This window comes from Hippichthys cyanospilos, chromosome 18 (assembly GCF_059441005.1).
Source record: "Hippichthys cyanospilos isolate Australia breed blue-spotted pipefish chromosome 18, RoL_Hcya_1.0, whole genome shotgun sequence".
Taxonomy (NCBI): Eukaryota; Metazoa; Chordata; class Actinopteri; order Syngnathiformes; family Syngnathidae; genus Hippichthys; species Hippichthys cyanospilos.
This window is the reverse complement of record NC_142386.1, coordinates 4,080,582-4,096,394: the sequence shown is the minus strand read 5'-3', so window position 1 is coordinate 4,096,394 and position 15,813 is coordinate 4,080,582. Positions and strand designations below refer to the sequence as shown.

Below are 15,813 nucleotides of genomic sequence, written 5' to 3'. Positions count from 1 at the left end.
AAATCAAATAAATGATATTCGGAAAGAACAACCAGAGAAATAACGAGTGGAGGGCGTGTCATGTTTGTGACGTAGTATGGCAGGCGTTTCCCAGCATTCTTAGAGATTCTTCTTCGCCGCCAAATTCAAACAACAGAAGAGAAGAGAGGCGGACGCTCACACAATAAAGTTTTCCTTTTAAGGTAAGGAACATACACACGGCACAAAGACAAAAGACATTTATTTGCGTGTTCTTCCATTTTTGTTTTTTTTGTTTTTATCGCGTGGGGGAGGAAGACTTTCATCCTTATCTTGCTTGAATCTCACGTTGCGTTCAGGGGCGCTGGCCCGCTTTTCCCAAATCAATTGTTGTCTGGGTGTGTTGTGCACGCCACGGTGGCTTAATGAGGTACGTTCGTTAAATTTCAAAGATTAGTTACATGAAATCAGCATGATCACATCGCTTCAAGACGGTTCCATTGATATAAATAGTTCCTTAGAAGAAATTTACAGAGAAATGCGAAGTCAGTGGGCGGGTCGAGATTTGGGGTTGTCTTTAATTTTAGAAACCGGAGTTTCGAATTTAAATAACGTCTCTAATATCATAGGCTAATTACATAAAACGTTATTATACAATGCAAAGAAACATCACAGGAGTACAATCTAATTTATAGTCCATGAAACTAGTTTGCAACATTCATATATTTGATTTATAAAGTACATTGTGTTGCTTTTGAAATATGAAAGGTGCTAAATAGATAGAATGTCATTGTTTGAAATACATTTCATGAAAATAGTATTTTACACTCATAAGTTTTATTGACACAGAGTTACTGTTGTTATGAAGATTTTAAGCAGTTCTTTGACCTTGTATCTATTACCAGAGACTAACTGTATCACTAAACTATCCTCAGACAGTGCTGAAATGGCATCTTCCGTAATGGATGGAGTGGGGAAAGCCGTGGTGGGAGTCTGGCGGGCCCAAACCACCCTGGATGATTCTGACGGCATCGAGAGTTCCCCCGAGGCACCTGAAGGCTTCCGCAAGCTGCGCTCCTCGTCCTCCCTCAACTCGCTGCGCATTTCTCTGCGCAAGCGGCTCCCGCTGCGCAACGTCCAGGCCAACTCCATTCCGGAGGATGCCAGTGATGAGCTTGACAAGTCACAGCCCAAGACCGGGGCTGTCCGCAAGCTGACGCGCTCCGCTCGCAACTCCATCACCGGGGTGTATCAGGTACCTACCTTCGAGACTAAAGAACGCTTCTGTGTCCATTTTCATTCTAACTATTGTATCTTACTCAGAGATTACAGAGGAGCAGAGACCTTTCCCGTGACCAGTGCTTGGTGGCAACGCCGGGGCGTATCTGCGAGGGGGACGAGTCCACCTCTGCGTCCCACACCCCGAAACGCACCCCAAGGTCCACGGCCAAGACCGGGCGCACACCAGGTTCCAGAGGGAGGAGGACCTCCGACGCCGGCTTCCTCGGGGTGAAACTCGGAGGAGGGAGAAGGCAGCTGGTTCGCATGGCGGCACTGCAAAGCCCCTTCGCTTCTCCCAACATGCAAAATCGACGGCTGTGAGTCACGTGGTGGCTTTTACCGAACACAAATAACCATTAGCTTGCTTCTGTCTGACTTTGTACTTTTTTTCTGATGTCAGGAAGTTCGACCAGGATCTGGAGTCTGTCTCAAGTGGACTCAGCAGGCTGAAACGTCTCTCGAGGGCCTTTGATGAACTCATCGGAAGAGACGATAAGTAAGTTCACGACAGACACGTGCTCCGAATGTACATTTCATATAGTTGTTAATTCATAGTAAATGCCATCAGTGTATGAAATAATGGCACACGTTTAACAGCCCATGGTCCAAATTCTTAAAGCGATTTAAGAACTGGCGTGAACAGCAAAGCAGCAAAGTTGCCATGTTGTACATTATGATGACCATATTAGTGTTTGAATGAAAGCGTGTGTTTGTCCGTGAATGAAACATCTGTGCGTGTTTGGGGGAGCCGTTGGGGCAGGAATGCAGAAAGAGCCTTCCCTCCAATCAATCCCAGCCGGCGTCTCCCCGCATTTCCCTCCCACCGCTCCACATTCTTCCCGCCTTGATTTCAAACTAAGGGGAATGAAGGGGCGGACAGCATGGGAAGGAAAGCAAACGTGTGCGTGTGTGTGTATGTTCTTACCAGATAAAATTCCAGGAATGTGTCTAGTGTTCGTGCCCGTCACTTCCTGCTGAGACATTCAAATGGTGGAATTACAGCAGTGGGCCCACATAAACATGGATTGTTCTTTTTTCTCCTATCCGTCCTACAACAGGCTCTTTGGTTATTCTCAAATGCAGTAAGGGGAGAAGGTAAATGCATCCTAATGAACGGCAAAGACTCAAAAAAAGCAATAACAAGCATGTGATTGAGATGCATGTGCCTGGAATGAAAACAACACCTATATCTTTTACTGTCTGTAGTTTTTTTTATAGTTGAACCTCTGGTGCTTTTGTATCTAATAACGTCGCCATGATGTTTAACTTACTTTTTTGTGTTGTTTTTTTATGCAACGCCCAAAAACCGTTAGAAACGGTAAAAATTCCACTAGAGGGAGCAGTTTGAATTGCAAAACAACGAACTACTGTACTGTAATCACTGCTACCTCTTCATTTTTGGTCTTATTGATTTTTAAGTGGCTTTACATACGTTTTTGTTAGCTTTTACATTTCAATCACTATAGTAACTCTTGTCGTTTTAATTGAAGATTTTTTTTTTCCAATATTGACTAATGTGTTCATACTTAAGACCCTTGACATAATCTTCAGGAGCTATGTGGTATTTTGGTCACTTCTGGCAGTGCCACACACTGAGTATACCTTAAAGGGGATGTACTTTTCCTTCATTGATGTTTTTCTAAGTACTCCTTCCTTGCTTATTCTGCGCTCCCACTTGTGCAGGAATTGAATGTTCAAGGTTCCTCGGTTTATTCGCTTATTTTTATTCTTTGGACTCTCTTAACATTGCTTGTGCATCTCAACAGTTCACTAAAGAACTCAGCAGGCTATTGTCTTTTGACATACTGTTGTTTGTGTACTGTTGTACAGCACAACGGACAAATGCAGCAGTTTGACAACCACCACCACGACAAAAAGGATGAGGAGAAAATTGGACCCCAACGGGAGGCTTAGCTGCTCTAACTTGAGCCACAAAGCCTCACGGGTGTCGCAGCGAATCGGCGGCTGGGTCCACGCAGTTGGCAAATGAGACCTTCAATGTTTGATACTACAAAAGAACATTTATATGTAGCCATGTTAAACATTCTGCCATTTTCTGTGAAGGCAAGCTTTAGTGGGGATGCTTGCCATTTTCCCCCTGTATTTGCCTATTGGCAATTTTATGTGTTTTGTTACATGTGTCGCTAAGTACGATTATGTTTCAAATATTCTCAAGTGTACTTTTTTTTGTTTGTGATTGTATTTCCTCTAGCTGCTACAACCAAATGTTAGTTACAAAACACTTATTTTTGGTAGTTGGAAACGATGTACTATCTTTTATATATGTGTTGCAAATAAGGCCAAACATACATGTAGAACTAACACTAATAAGTATCATATTGCTAATATTCGTCTGTTTTTATAGTGTCCCTTTGAATGTGCCTTTTTATATACTTTTTCTAGAGTTTTTTTTTCTTTGCGTGTTTATCTCCGAGTTAGATGTAGGATCTGTGACCTGTGGGTGATTTATGTAGGTTTTTGTTTTGTTTTGTTTTGTTTTTTAATGTGATAAGACTAGGTTCTGTGCCATCTAACACATCTGTAGACCACCTTTCTAATGACAGAAAAGGAGAAAACTTGCTAAATGTGAATTAAACTAATTGAGAGTAAGGTACTTTTGTGTTCATAATTCATTTGGTTGGTGATTTAGTCACGTGAATGAAAATGTAAGAAAAAGATTGGGCAATCTATTTTAGATGAACAGTTTGGCTAATACCGGAAGTAACGTTTTGATAAGCCATGTTTGTCCATTCTCGTTTGCTGTACAAGTCCGACGCCTCGCCTAGGGAAGCTCCGCCCCTTCCTCGCTCTCTCTGGCTTTGTGCTGTCCACGCCGCGGCTCTTCTCTTCACACTGTGACGCCGCAAAAAAACAACAATGGCAATGCACGTTCCCAAAGCTCCGGGCTTTGCCCAAATGTTAAAGGATGGCGCCAAGGTGAGCTTACATTCCGGTTTTACCTTGGCACTTTCGCCTTCCTTGATACTCGTTGAGAAGCAACGTGCTAGCTAGTTAGCTTTAGCCACCCCGTTAGCGCGTGCCTTCATTCACACGTTGGGGAAGAAAGTTCTGGAATGTGGCCGGGATGTTGCTATTACCTGGACATCATATGTGTTATTTATCTGTCCCGTGCGAATAATGTGAATTTGTTAGAAATAGTAATATCGGTAGGCCAGCTCAGCCAAGCTGTCATGAGCTATGCTAATGGCTAAAAGAAGCACTCGATTCTTAATTTGTCTTAAAGTTAATGTCACCTGTAGTATGCACATTTTTTCAATTAAAACATTTTCACTTACGTATATTGTTTTACAGAGAAAATGTGTTTTTAAAAATCCTGCTGAAAATGTTATTTACGTGTGATGATTTTCACACTAAATACTTTTTCTATTAAGAAAAAAATATTGGAACAAAACAAATTTCATATTTAAATAGATTAGATTAAACTAAAAACATCTGAAACGTAATTTTTTACGATAATCTAAAACAAGCCAGCAGCACGCCTCTGAAGGACTCTTAAAAACATGTTTCGTACAGTTATATTTGCCGATAATAAATAACGACATATTTTGCAGCACTATTCAGGTCTTGAGGAGGCTGTCTTTCGCAACATCCGTGCCTGTAAGGAACTTTCACAGACTACCCGCTCAGCTTATGGGCCCAATGGTACGTGCCGATGCCATACACTTTATTTCAGGGGTGTCCAACTCGTTTAAGCTTGTGGGCATGGAGGAAACTATTACCAAGTGGGCTGGACCAATAAAATCAATTGTATTCTTTTTTTTGTTTGTTGGTTTAATACTGTCCAAAATGAAACGTCAGTACATCACTATCAATCATAAAATAACGTTACGATTAATCATAAAACATTTCAACCTTTTCAACTAATTTTCATACATTACAAAATCATCTCATGGGTCGAATTAAACTCATTTGTGGGCCAGAACCGGCCCGGGGGCCATATGTTTGACACACTTGCTTTTGTTTATCTTTGATATTTGTCATGGAAAATGAAATCCATGCCACCTTTTGTTCAGGCATGAACAAAATGGTCATCAACCACCTGGAGAAGCTTTTCGTCACCAACGATGCCGCGACCATCCTCAGAGAGCTAGAGGTACCCAACTGGCCCTCCGGCCCACCATATTGTGATGTCATCGACTGCGCGAGTCTGACCTCTGTGTTGTACCCTCCCCATTAGGTACAGCATCCAGCAGCCAAAATGATCGTGATGGCGTCCCACATGCAGGAGCAGGAGGTGGGCGATGGCACCAACTTCGTCCTGGTTTTTGCCGGCGCTCTGCTGGAGCTGGCGGAGGAACTCCTACGGATGGGCCTCTCCGTGTCTGAGGTAGGTTTGCATTAATGTCAGTGAATGATGACATGATCCTTAACTAATGGAATCCATTTTGGACTAAAATTTGGAAAACCGCTTGTCCACAGGTGATCGAAGGCTACCAGAAGGCGTGCCAGAAGGCGCTGGAACTCCTGCCCGAGTGCGTGTGCTCCTCAGCAAAGAACCTCCATGACATGAAGGAAGCTTCGGCACTGATCCGCACGGCCGTCACCAGTAAACAGTACGGCAACGAGGACTTTCTGTCTGACCTCATCGCACAGGCTTGCGGTGAGCACCAGCCCCTCTTTCGATGCTGTGCCGCTCAATTGCTCCCTTTTTGATGTCCTTTTGCTCTTTGCGTTAGTGTCCATCTTCCCCGAGTCCGGCAACTTCAATGTGGACAACGTCAGAGTGTGTAAGATTCTGGTGAGTGTTTTCAAATGTGTGTGTCTTTTTTTTTTGTTTGTTTTTTTTTTCCACAGGCCTGGTTGAATGTTTAACCTTTTTTCTAGGGTGGTGGCGTGACTGCATCGTCAGTGCTGCACGGAATGGTGTTCAAAAAGGAGGCAGAGGGAGACATCACATCGGTGAAAGACGCCAAGATCGCAGTCTTCTCCTGTCCCTTCGACTGCATGGTGACTGAGACCAAGGTGAGAGAACTGCAGAGTGGATGTAGGATGTCTCCAGCTGATGAATGAGTGAGATGTGGTTGGTTGTGCAGGGTACTGTGCTGATAAACAACGCCAAGGAGCTGATGAACTTCAGCAAGGGTGAGGAGGAGATGATGGAGACCCAGGTCAAAGCCATTAAGGAGGCCGGCGCCAACGTGGTGGTGACTGGCGGCAAGGTGGCCGACATGGCGCTGCACTATGCCAACAAGTACAAGCTAATGGTGGTCAGGTAAGGGGAATATATAGAATTTGCATACAAATGGCAAGTTTCAACGGCAAAACTTGATATTGAGAAAATTTATCCTGAAACATTTTTGTGCTCCTGCAGGTTGAACTCCAAGTGGGACCTGAGGAGGTTATGCAAGACAGTCGGCGCCGTCGCCCTGCCTAGGCTGGTAAGCATGCCTTCATCTGGTCCATTTGTATCACTTTTTAAAAATAAATTTAACACTCGATTGCTCTCTAGACTGCACCTACACCTGAGGAGATTGGTCACTGTGACAGCGTTTACCTGACAGAGCTGGGGGACACCCAAGTGGTGGTCTTCAAACATGGTGCGTCATTTCTTTGCATCACCTAAGCATGTGAGTGAAGCCTCAAGTTCATATTTCTTTTTTTTTCTTTTTAACACTGATCAGAGAAAGAAGATGGAGCCATTTCCACCGTGGTGATCCGAGGCTCCACAGACAACCTGATGGATGACATTGAGCGGGCCATCGACGACGGGGTTAACACTTTCAAGGTCCTCGTTAGGGTGAGTGGCGTCACCTGAAATGGGAACCAAGTCGATGCCTAATGTGAAATGTGCCTGAGGATAAATGATGAACAATCCTTGAGGGGAAACTGCGTCTTGGAAAGCAATGGGAGTTTGCAAGGGTAAAATGTTAAATGTTGTGAAAAACTAAATATTTAAAAAAAAAAATAGGAATAATGTGAAGATTTAAGCATTTTTTTTTTTTTTCCATCATTTGCTCCCATAAGCCATCTCTGATCTCCATTTCACTGTTCCCAGGACAAGCGTCTGGTCCCTGGCGCGGGAGCCACTGAGATCGAGCTGGCCAATCGGATCACCTCCTTCGGAGAGGTTTGCGCTTTCATCTGGACCTTTCCTAAAACAGTCTTCATCAAGTAATGTGTTTCCATTCTTCTTCTTCATCATCCATAAGACCTGCCCGGGTTTGGAGCAGTACGCCATCAAAAAGTTCGCCGATGCCTTCGAGGCGTTTCCTCGCGCACTAGCGGAGAACTCTGGCGTGAAGGCCAACGAGCTCATCTCGAAGATGTACTCGGCGCACCACGAGGGAAACAAGAACGCGGGATTTGATATTGAGGTGGGCCACAAAACTAGTGCAAAGTCTTTAATGTGAGACAGTATTTTTCCACAGGTGTGTTTTCAAACATGAATTTTTCATAACATTTTTTTTTCCTTTTGTTGTCAGAGAAATTGTGTTTGTGGTGTTTTGTACAGCATTCTAGGATCATACAAGGAACCGCTGATTTTAAGCGAATATACATTAGCACAGAAATGTGGGATGCAGATTTTTGATTTTTTATTGGTGCATTTTTGTTGTGAAGCTTTGGCACGAGAGGAAAGTAATGCCACGTGACTGCTGACTTACCGCGTCGTTTTCCAGGGAGACGGCCCTTCGGTGATTGACGTGGCCGAGGCTGGCATCCTGGACCCCTACCTGGTCAAGTACTGGGGCATCAAACTGGCCACCAACGCCGCCATCACAGTACTGCGAGTGGACCAGGTGCGTGGTTCCACACACATTTTGTTTCAGCGTCCGGTCCAGAGTTGTGGTTGAGCAAGGTTAGCTTAGCCGTGTGTGTGCGACTCAGATCATCATGGCTAAGGCCGCAGGGGGGCCCAAGGCTCCCAAGCAGAGGGGCCACTGGGACAAGGACGACTGGAACGAGGAGCCCGATCAGTTTGAAACGCATCACTAGAGCGAGCGCAGTCAGCAGGTTCTGGAACGCGTGTGCTGTTATCTTGTCACTCGTGCGTGAAAATTTGCCTGTGAATACTAACTAGTAATGTTTTAAAAAAAAAAAAAAAGTCACGTTAGGGGGTGTTGCGGAATGAATTCACTCAAAACATGCAATGGTGTGATGGCATGCGTATTTTTCTTTTAAGTGCATCTACAAAAATAATTGTGTGTTCAATAATGTTTGTTGCACGTCACCGGTAGAAGACCAGTAAGACAATGGAATGGTGATCAATAACTTCCTTTGTCAGACCTCCTTCAAGGCACTTCAATGTGGCCACATCATTACTCGTATTTATTGATTTGCTCTCTTTTCAGATCATCATGGCCAAACCAGCTGGTGGACCCAAACCTCCACAAGGCAAGAAGGATTTTGATGAGGAGGACTGATCATGCCCACAACCACTTTTTTTTTTTTTTTTTACTTGTGTATTTAAAGCCCCACGGTGATTTATTTTGTAGAAGGTCCTCACTGCAGTTGACAGAATGTGCAGGACAGCACTGTTTTATGTTCTTCCTCGCAAATAAAAGGCACTTGTGCTGTCAGGTCTGGCAATTGTGACTTTATTACATGAGTCATGTAATTTAAAGGGCTGTAAGATGAAAAGTCAGCTTTTTGGAGCTTTCAACCATGGTCCAATGTTGATTATATACCCCCAAAGTATATATTATATACTCCCAAAGTCTTAATTTTCCAACACTGATGAATTATTAAACACTCCTTGCTTATTTTTTTTTAATCTCACACCGGCCCACCCGTGCAGACAAGAGGCATTGAAGTTCACTTATGACAATAGGAGCAAGAAGGAAGCAACCGCCTGTGCAAGAGAAAATACACCCCGACCTTATCCACGTCCTTTAGTTCGGTTTTGGTTCCAGAACTGAGCATGACATGTCATGTAAACCGCGACGTTTCATTTATTAGCTAATAAGTTTTACTATAGAAATGCTGAAGTGAAAAAAATGTGTGTTTGTGAGCAGATAGCTGTATAATTAGCGCCAGCAGAGAACAATTAATCGCGGGCGGAACTTTTGTTAAAAATACTGGGTTCCCACAGGGACTGATTTAATGAAATGAACGCATGTTGGCGAGACTGGGATATCGACGACGTTTTGCATTTTAATGTCAGTAAAATCTAATTTTGGTCCCGTTAGTCGGCTGTTGAAGTAGTCTTAATCAGCCAATCAGAAGGTAACTTCACGGTAAGAGCATAAGAGCAGTTTTACTTCCTGTTTAGAAAGGTTCGCACCATTAAACTGATATTTAAAAAGAAATTAAATGGCTAATGTGTGGAACGTAATTTATATCCACATATTACACCTTGGAAAGTATTTACATATGTTACGGCCCATGTAACTATTTTTAGACCATCACATAAATTATTTGTCGCTGATAAATAATGTATCAGTTCAGATGCATTCTAAATTGATTGCCCGTACATCCGATGTCCTAATTTGGTATATGAATGGGCGGTGCTTAAGACAGTCCCTCGGGTCCCGCAATCCTATTGGCTGTCGAGCGTGTGGGCTGGTCGATGAAACGTCTCGCGCACCCAGGATTATCCTGTTTTCAGATTTTTTTATGTCGCCATATTTCGGCGGTTCGCTCAGTTATATGTTTGCACTGTCGACGTTTTTCCTCCACTTTGCGAGGTTTTACGTAACGGTTTTGCTCCGAAAAAAGGTTCGGGAGACGAGCCGCGGTACCGATGAGGCGCGTTAGCGTGTGCTGTCAAGCAGATGGGGGCAGACGGCAGCAAGAAGGTAAGTAAGGGGGGTGGGGGGTGCATTTTCGGACGGTATGACGCTGATGATTGGGGGGGGGGATCCACGTTTCCATGGTGATCGTACTACGAGCGCTCGTTTTGAAGGAAACGTTACCGGTACTGTACTTGTCGAAACGGCGTTAGTCTGTGGTGTGTTATTACCGGAGGCACCGCAATGGCATCCTACACGCTCCGTTACACATACATGCAGCACATCTGTTGTGTGGCCCACGGACAAGCTGTAGTCACGTGACATTCACGTACACCAGTTGAGATACTGAAATATTTGGAGTCCCAAAAAATGGTTCAAACTGCATTTACAAGATGTTAGCAAAAAATAAATAAATAAATGTCACAGTAAAATATAATCAAAATAGAATGAACTTACATGTAGCATCTGTCATCATCATCTTCATATCGCAGCCACTGATATAACAGTCCACTTTGGTAGAAAAGTCCGCTTTTTTTTGGTTTCATTTTAACACGTGTTATGTTCCTCTTCTCGAGCTTCTGAAGCGTTTCCTTGTCACTTCTTTACTCTATGGCTCATTGTTACCTGATTGCGGATTATTTGACTTGTCACCTAATAGCGTGTTGACTTACTTGCCATATTGCCATTAGAAACACTTTTCTCTTGCTAAAACAGGGACAAATTAGATGTCAAAAGCAGTTGTGACATCACACTTGTGTACCATGTTAGGGAAATGATGCAAAATGTAGTTTTTAATCTTTCTGTACAAATATTTGGGTCACCCGACAACAGAAGCCGACTGATGGCCGAGAGGAAGACCCGCTGCCTTCAGGCTGGCGTGGCTTCTTGTCCAGCATGGGCTTGTCGCTGCCCGCCGCTTTGTGCCGCCTTGCCCCGCCCGCTCTGCGGCTCAGTCGGCGGCACATGCTCCAAGGCAGGGCGCCCGACATCCCCGAGCACGTCCTGAGGCTGGCAGGCGTGGGCCCTGAAATGCTGAGATCCGAGTGGAGCCTGCCTGGCTTGGTCACCATGTTCCTACCCGAGTTCCCCCACAGGGCCGTTCCAGGGCAAGAGCACTTTCAGGTAGGTGCTGCTTTCAAGTTGCCTGGTTTGTGCTGACGCTGATGTGTCTGATTATGTTCCACTCTGTTAGGTATTAGGTTACATCGCCAAAGGTTCCTTTGGACCCATCCTGAAGGTGAAGGACAAGAAAAAACAAAGAACATATGCTGTCAAGGTAGGTCTCAATTAACTCAAAAAATTCTATTACATCGAAAAAAGTCTATGCCACGGGTGTCAAACTTCAGGCCCGGGGGCCAGATATGGCCCGCCACAGCATTTTATGTGGCCCGCGAAATGCTAATTATGACTTCAAGTTTCTGGCTAAAATACTACATTTTCAAGTTATCTTCAACTTCTACAATTTTGCTGTTATAAATCTCCCGTTGTAACATTTTTCAGTGGCCCCTCATTTCTAAATGTGTAAATGTGCGATGATCGTTTCTTCAAATTTATTTGACTTCTTTGTCTTAACGGCCCTCCGATCCACAGGTGATACCCAAATCGGAGATCATCCGACTTGGCGTGCTGGACCAGTCAAAAGAAGAAGTGATAGTCCAGGTGAATACTTCTCTAATGAGTTATCGTCAGGGCGAAATGTTTGATTTTCCCGCCAGTTTTAGCGTGTACCCCCACTGGAGACTCTTTGAATTTCGCCCGCAGCGTCAGATTCGCCACCCGTTTGTCCACGACCTGCAAGACTGTTGGCAGACACAGCGCCACCTCTACATTAGTGAGTCAGCCATAGAGCAATGAGCCCCCTCAGCCCCTTCACCCAAAGAAACCCCCACTTGAATCTCACTATACAGCGATCCCTCGCTAATTCGCACCTCCGCTTTTGAAGGTTCCCTGCATGCCAGACAGACGAGTTAACCGTAAATGCACATACCGCATTTCGCGGCGTTTGACTTACCGCGGGGGGGTTTTGGTGCACATTGACCGCGAAAAACGAGGGATTACTGTACACACCCTCACTTGTGAACCGAAAATCCTTCCCGATCCCCAGGCTGGGAAAATTGTGCTGTGCTGCCTCCTCTTCTTCCGCTTCTACCCTTGCCCCCCCCTCGTTCAATTACCCAGTGACTCAGAAAGTGTGACCTATTTTGTTTTGCCGCCTCCCCCTCACTATGTGGAAAAAGGCCGCATAGTGGCCCTCTGGACTTCGGCGAAACCCCGCTCCACTCCCCTCTCCCCCACGCTTTTGTGCTTGACTAAAGGAATCACATCACATCCATAACACACACAGATGTCAGTAAGATGTGCCATATGATTTATCTGTAATGTGATCATTCCTGTGATGTATGTTAACTATCACTTTCAACTTTATTTACAAGCAAATTCCATACATAGAACAACCCTGTGTGCTTCACTTTGAGGATCGCACAATTTTTTTTTTTTTGTATACATTGATTCAAGTCCTTGGATTCATTTCTACTGTATGGATTGGGATTAAATAGAACAGTCCGAAAACGGTGCAGATCCTACTTGGAGGAAAGAAGTTATGGGTCATTCCAGAATTGGAGGACAATTTGGTTTCAAAATTCTTGGAAAGTAAACCCCTTTTTGATTTCCTTCTATTTATTAATCAGTGTTAGGTAATCAACTATCATAGGCTTCATTGATATGCCTTACAGATCATTGAAACACTTATTACATGATTTTATAAATATATAAATAAATTTACTCTAATCACAGTAACAGGGTTGCAAATCTGCGTTAATGTTAGCTTTTTCTCTGGAGGAGAAACTATCTGTGGTTAACACTCATCGTCGCCACCTAGGGTTGTGGAGGCAGATTGCTATTTCACTTCTGAAAATGTTCATAAATCAATGTCTTGTCTTTTGCCTTTTAGTGTGCGACTACTGTGGAACCGGTGACCTGTACACCTACTGGCAGATGATCGGGCTCTTCGCCGAGGACACCGTGCGGGTGTTTGCCGCCGAGCTGGGCAGTGCGCTGGGTGAGCTCGCAAATCACGTTTGCTGTAATTATAAAGACATTCGTGTAATTATGACAACGAGCAGCTCTCGTGGCGAGACTCCGAATGTGGAGCAAGTTTGTTCTTCTTTCCCTGTAGGATTTCTTCATGACTTTGGTGTCATTCACAGAGACGTGAAGGTACGAAAAGAAGATGGCCGACCTTGTGAGGGTAAATGCGAAACAATAAACGTTACATGTCTCCCTTCCAGATGGAGAACATTCTTCTGACCGATAATGGTGAGTAAAGGCTTGTCCAGCAGAGGGCAGCAAAGTACCGTTTTGTAAACTGCCAGACGGTCATCAATGCAAGTGACAGCGATGGAGCGTGAAAAGAAAAATCTTTCAGTTCGATTCTTTAGATTTAATGGTGCGTTCCAGGACACCTCCGTCTGGCGGACTTTGGTTTGTCCCGTCGCCTGGAGCGAGGAGGACGGGCTTTCACCATTTGCGGCACAATCCAATACATGGGTGATGAGCATTCTGGCACTTTATTTAATCACGTGAATTTTTAATTGAAGGGCATTGTTGCGAGCGCACTCTTGTCTGCCCGCAGCCCCCGAGGTCCTGAGCGGCGGGCCCTACAACCACGCCGCTGATTGGTGGTCGCTGGGCATCCTCCTGTTCTCATTGGCAACCGGCAAGGTGACGTCGCTATGGAAACTCGACGACAGAGCGAGTTTCAATATCCGGCATAGGAACGATGCCTGACGTGCGGTCTGAATTTCTCGCCAGTTCCCCCTGTCGCCAGAACCGGACCACTGTGGCATGCTTCGGAAGGTGAGGGCTTTCCCCTACGAAATGCCCCTCAGCCTGAGTCCCCCTCTGGCCATGCTCATCACCGAGGTGAACGAACCTTAAAAAGTTGGAAAACAGTGCCTCCCTCACGGATCAATCGCACGCTCATGCAATTACTGTGTACAGCTGCTGTGCAAAATGCCCGCTCGCCGACTTCGCACCCTGGATCGCTTCCAACGCCAGACCTTCTTCCGCGGACTCAGCTTTGACCAAAATCTGCTGCAGCGCCAACCAGTAGAGGTAACTGATCAAAATCTCGAGCGGTGACCGATCCTTTGTGATTAAAAGGTTAGGGACCCCCGTCGTACGTCACATTATGATGTTGTACAGGTGATTCTGGAGCTGAGGGAGCGACCTGACCGCGCCGCCAAAGCCCGCCGAGGCCTCACGCTTTCGCTGCAGCCGCTCAAAGGCTTCGAGTACGACTCGTTACTTAGTCCGCCAAACACGTCTGGCGCGCAGCCGCAGGGAGCTGGACCGCGCCAGGAGGTGTTTGTTTGACTTTGAGGGCCACCGGTCTGGACCACTTGCATCAATATGGTACACATTTTCTACGGTTCCTCCTGACGAAATGACACGTCCTTTTTGGTTGGTTATTGCGTGGCCTTACATTACACTCGGTATCAGGTTTACGCTTTCACAACATAATGTGCTGAAGTCAATTGAGGTTGTTTGCAGAAAGAAGAAGGCACAGGTGCCAAACTCAAGGCAGAGAAAAAAGTCCAGTTGTATATCTTGGTGTAAATGTGTGAACTTTAGGAGTCCCCAGTACAACGCCGATGTCTTCTGGTAAGTGGATAAAATTAGTCCCATGTTTCACAGATTGACATGAAAATGAGTGTCCACATCCAAGAAGACATGTTAGAAGGTCTCAAGGAACCACGCTTGAAATCGAAGTGGAATATGGACAGTTTAGTTCTAAGCCATAAACAGCAATTTCCAAAGCTAATATTTTGAGAAATCCTTACTAAGGAATTCATCAAGTTGAGTCCTGGGAAAGAAAAAAAAAAAACATTAGGGGCCTCAGCATGCTCAGAAATAAAATCCTATACACTACTCACCCACCTGTGGAATTTTGGATGAAAAAAACCTAAACATGGCACTATGGACAACTATTTTCAAGAATTATTTTAATTTTTGAGGATTTGGTCTCATGGCAAGTAAATTGACTCAGACACGTTTAGAATTTTCTATGTATATTGTTTAAAATGTGATGGGTGGGATGTAAAATGTCCTCCAGTTCTAGAATGGCCCTTAAAATATTTAGTTTTGAAACAGCCATTTGGGGGTGAATCTCAGGTCTTGAAATCCTGCTTGGAAATCTGCTTCCCCCGCCCCAGGGAGCACCTTTTTTTTTAACACTTTGTGTTTGCACAATAAGAAATGCTATTGTTCATGGACCTGAATGTTGCCTCCCGATATGCCGCAATTGTTACTCTGCAAAGAAAGGTCACTAGCGAAAGAAAAGGTGCACTCATATTGTCTGTGATTTCACCTGTGAAAAGAAACCCGTTTTCCTCAATGACGTTGGACTTTACATCTACTCTCACCACTGTGGAAGCATCACAACTTATCCGAACGCCTCACAAGTGATCCTGTCTTTTGTTGTTTTGTTACAAGAATGCACGTTGTTTATATTATATGAAAAAGTCCTCTTTATACAATTTATAAGAGCGTTTTAGATGTGCACATGTCTTTTTGAACATTAAACGTTCTTAATGCGTTGCTTGCATCACCAGGATTGTGACAAATTCTGGATTGGAGCACATTTCAACACGTAGGTTGACTCACCAGTCGTTGCCCAACTCAGACACAGTTATGACACGTCGGCCAGGAGATTACATAGAATCCTGCACAAATATTCTCCTATTTTATTTACTTTATATGCTGCAGTGCAAATGCACAACAGGGTATCACGGGGCACTTGTCATATTCGCCTTGTTGAATGTTATTGAAGGGAAAACAACTAATTCAACAGACTAATTCTAAACAGACTTAATATTGCCCTTTT

General features: G+C 44.5%; 3 protein-coding genes across 7 annotated transcripts; all 3 read left to right on the top strand.

Moving 5' to 3' along the window:
- The first annotated feature begins 94 nt into the window (after positions 1-94).
- pimreg (PICALM interacting mitotic regulator) lies at positions 95-3,853 on the top strand. Of its 3 annotated transcripts, none has more exons than XM_088440004.1 (5): positions 95-182; positions 894-1,213; positions 1,282-1,556; positions 1,640-1,735; positions 3,070-3,853. In XM_088440004.1, the coding sequence occupies exons 2-5, from the start codon at positions 905-907 to the stop codon at positions 3,227-3,229; spliced, it is 840 nt and encodes a 279-aa protein (XP_088296130.1). In that variant the 5' UTR covers positions 95-182; positions 894-904; the 3' UTR covers positions 3,230-3,853. The 3 variants fall into 3 exon arrangements, with proteins under 3 accessions (XP_088296130.1, XP_088296129.1, XP_088296128.1); XM_088440003.1 differs by lacking the exon at positions 95-182 and adding an exon at positions 247-388; XM_088440002.1 differs by lacking the exon at positions 95-182 and adding an exon at positions 254-388 and having other exon boundaries at positions 898-1,213.
- Positions 3,854-4,015: 162 nt separating this feature from the next.
- cct8 (chaperonin containing TCP1, subunit 8 (theta)) lies at positions 4,016-8,777 on the top strand. Of its 2 annotated transcripts, none has more exons than XM_088441699.1 (15): positions 4,016-4,176; positions 4,812-4,902; positions 5,274-5,353; positions 5,438-5,587; positions 5,680-5,860; positions 5,937-5,998; positions 6,085-6,222; positions 6,294-6,472; positions 6,572-6,638; positions 6,710-6,797; positions 6,882-6,997; positions 7,256-7,327; positions 7,410-7,574; positions 7,878-7,997; positions 8,550-8,777. In XM_088441699.1, the coding sequence occupies exons 1-15, from the start codon at positions 4,117-4,119 to the stop codon at positions 8,619-8,621; spliced, it is 1,641 nt and encodes a 546-aa protein (XP_088297825.1). In that variant the 5' UTR covers positions 4,016-4,116; the 3' UTR covers positions 8,622-8,777. The 2 variants fall into 2 exon arrangements, with proteins under 2 accessions (XP_088297825.1, XP_088297823.1); XM_088441697.1 differs by lacking the exon at positions 8,550-8,777 and adding an exon at positions 8,086-8,501.
- Positions 8,778-9,309: 532 nt separating this feature from the next.
- rskrb (ribosomal protein S6 kinase related b) lies at positions 9,310-15,534 on the top strand. Of its 2 annotated transcripts, none has more exons than XM_088440140.1 (13): positions 9,310-9,434; positions 10,761-11,051; positions 11,122-11,205; positions 11,520-11,588; positions 11,691-11,760; positions 12,880-12,987; positions 13,105-13,145; positions 13,217-13,244; positions 13,386-13,475; positions 13,561-13,649; positions 13,740-13,850; positions 13,929-14,042; positions 14,133-15,534. In XM_088440140.1, the coding sequence occupies exons 2-13, from the start codon at positions 10,824-10,826 to the stop codon at positions 14,301-14,303; spliced, it is 1,203 nt and encodes a 400-aa protein (XP_088296266.1). In that variant the 5' UTR covers positions 9,310-9,434; positions 10,761-10,823; the 3' UTR covers positions 14,304-15,534. The 2 variants fall into 2 exon arrangements, with proteins under 2 accessions (XP_088296266.1, XP_088296265.1); XM_088440139.1 differs by lacking the exon at positions 9,310-9,434 and adding an exon at positions 9,564-9,995.
- The last annotated feature ends 279 nt before the right edge of the window (positions 15,535-15,813 follow it).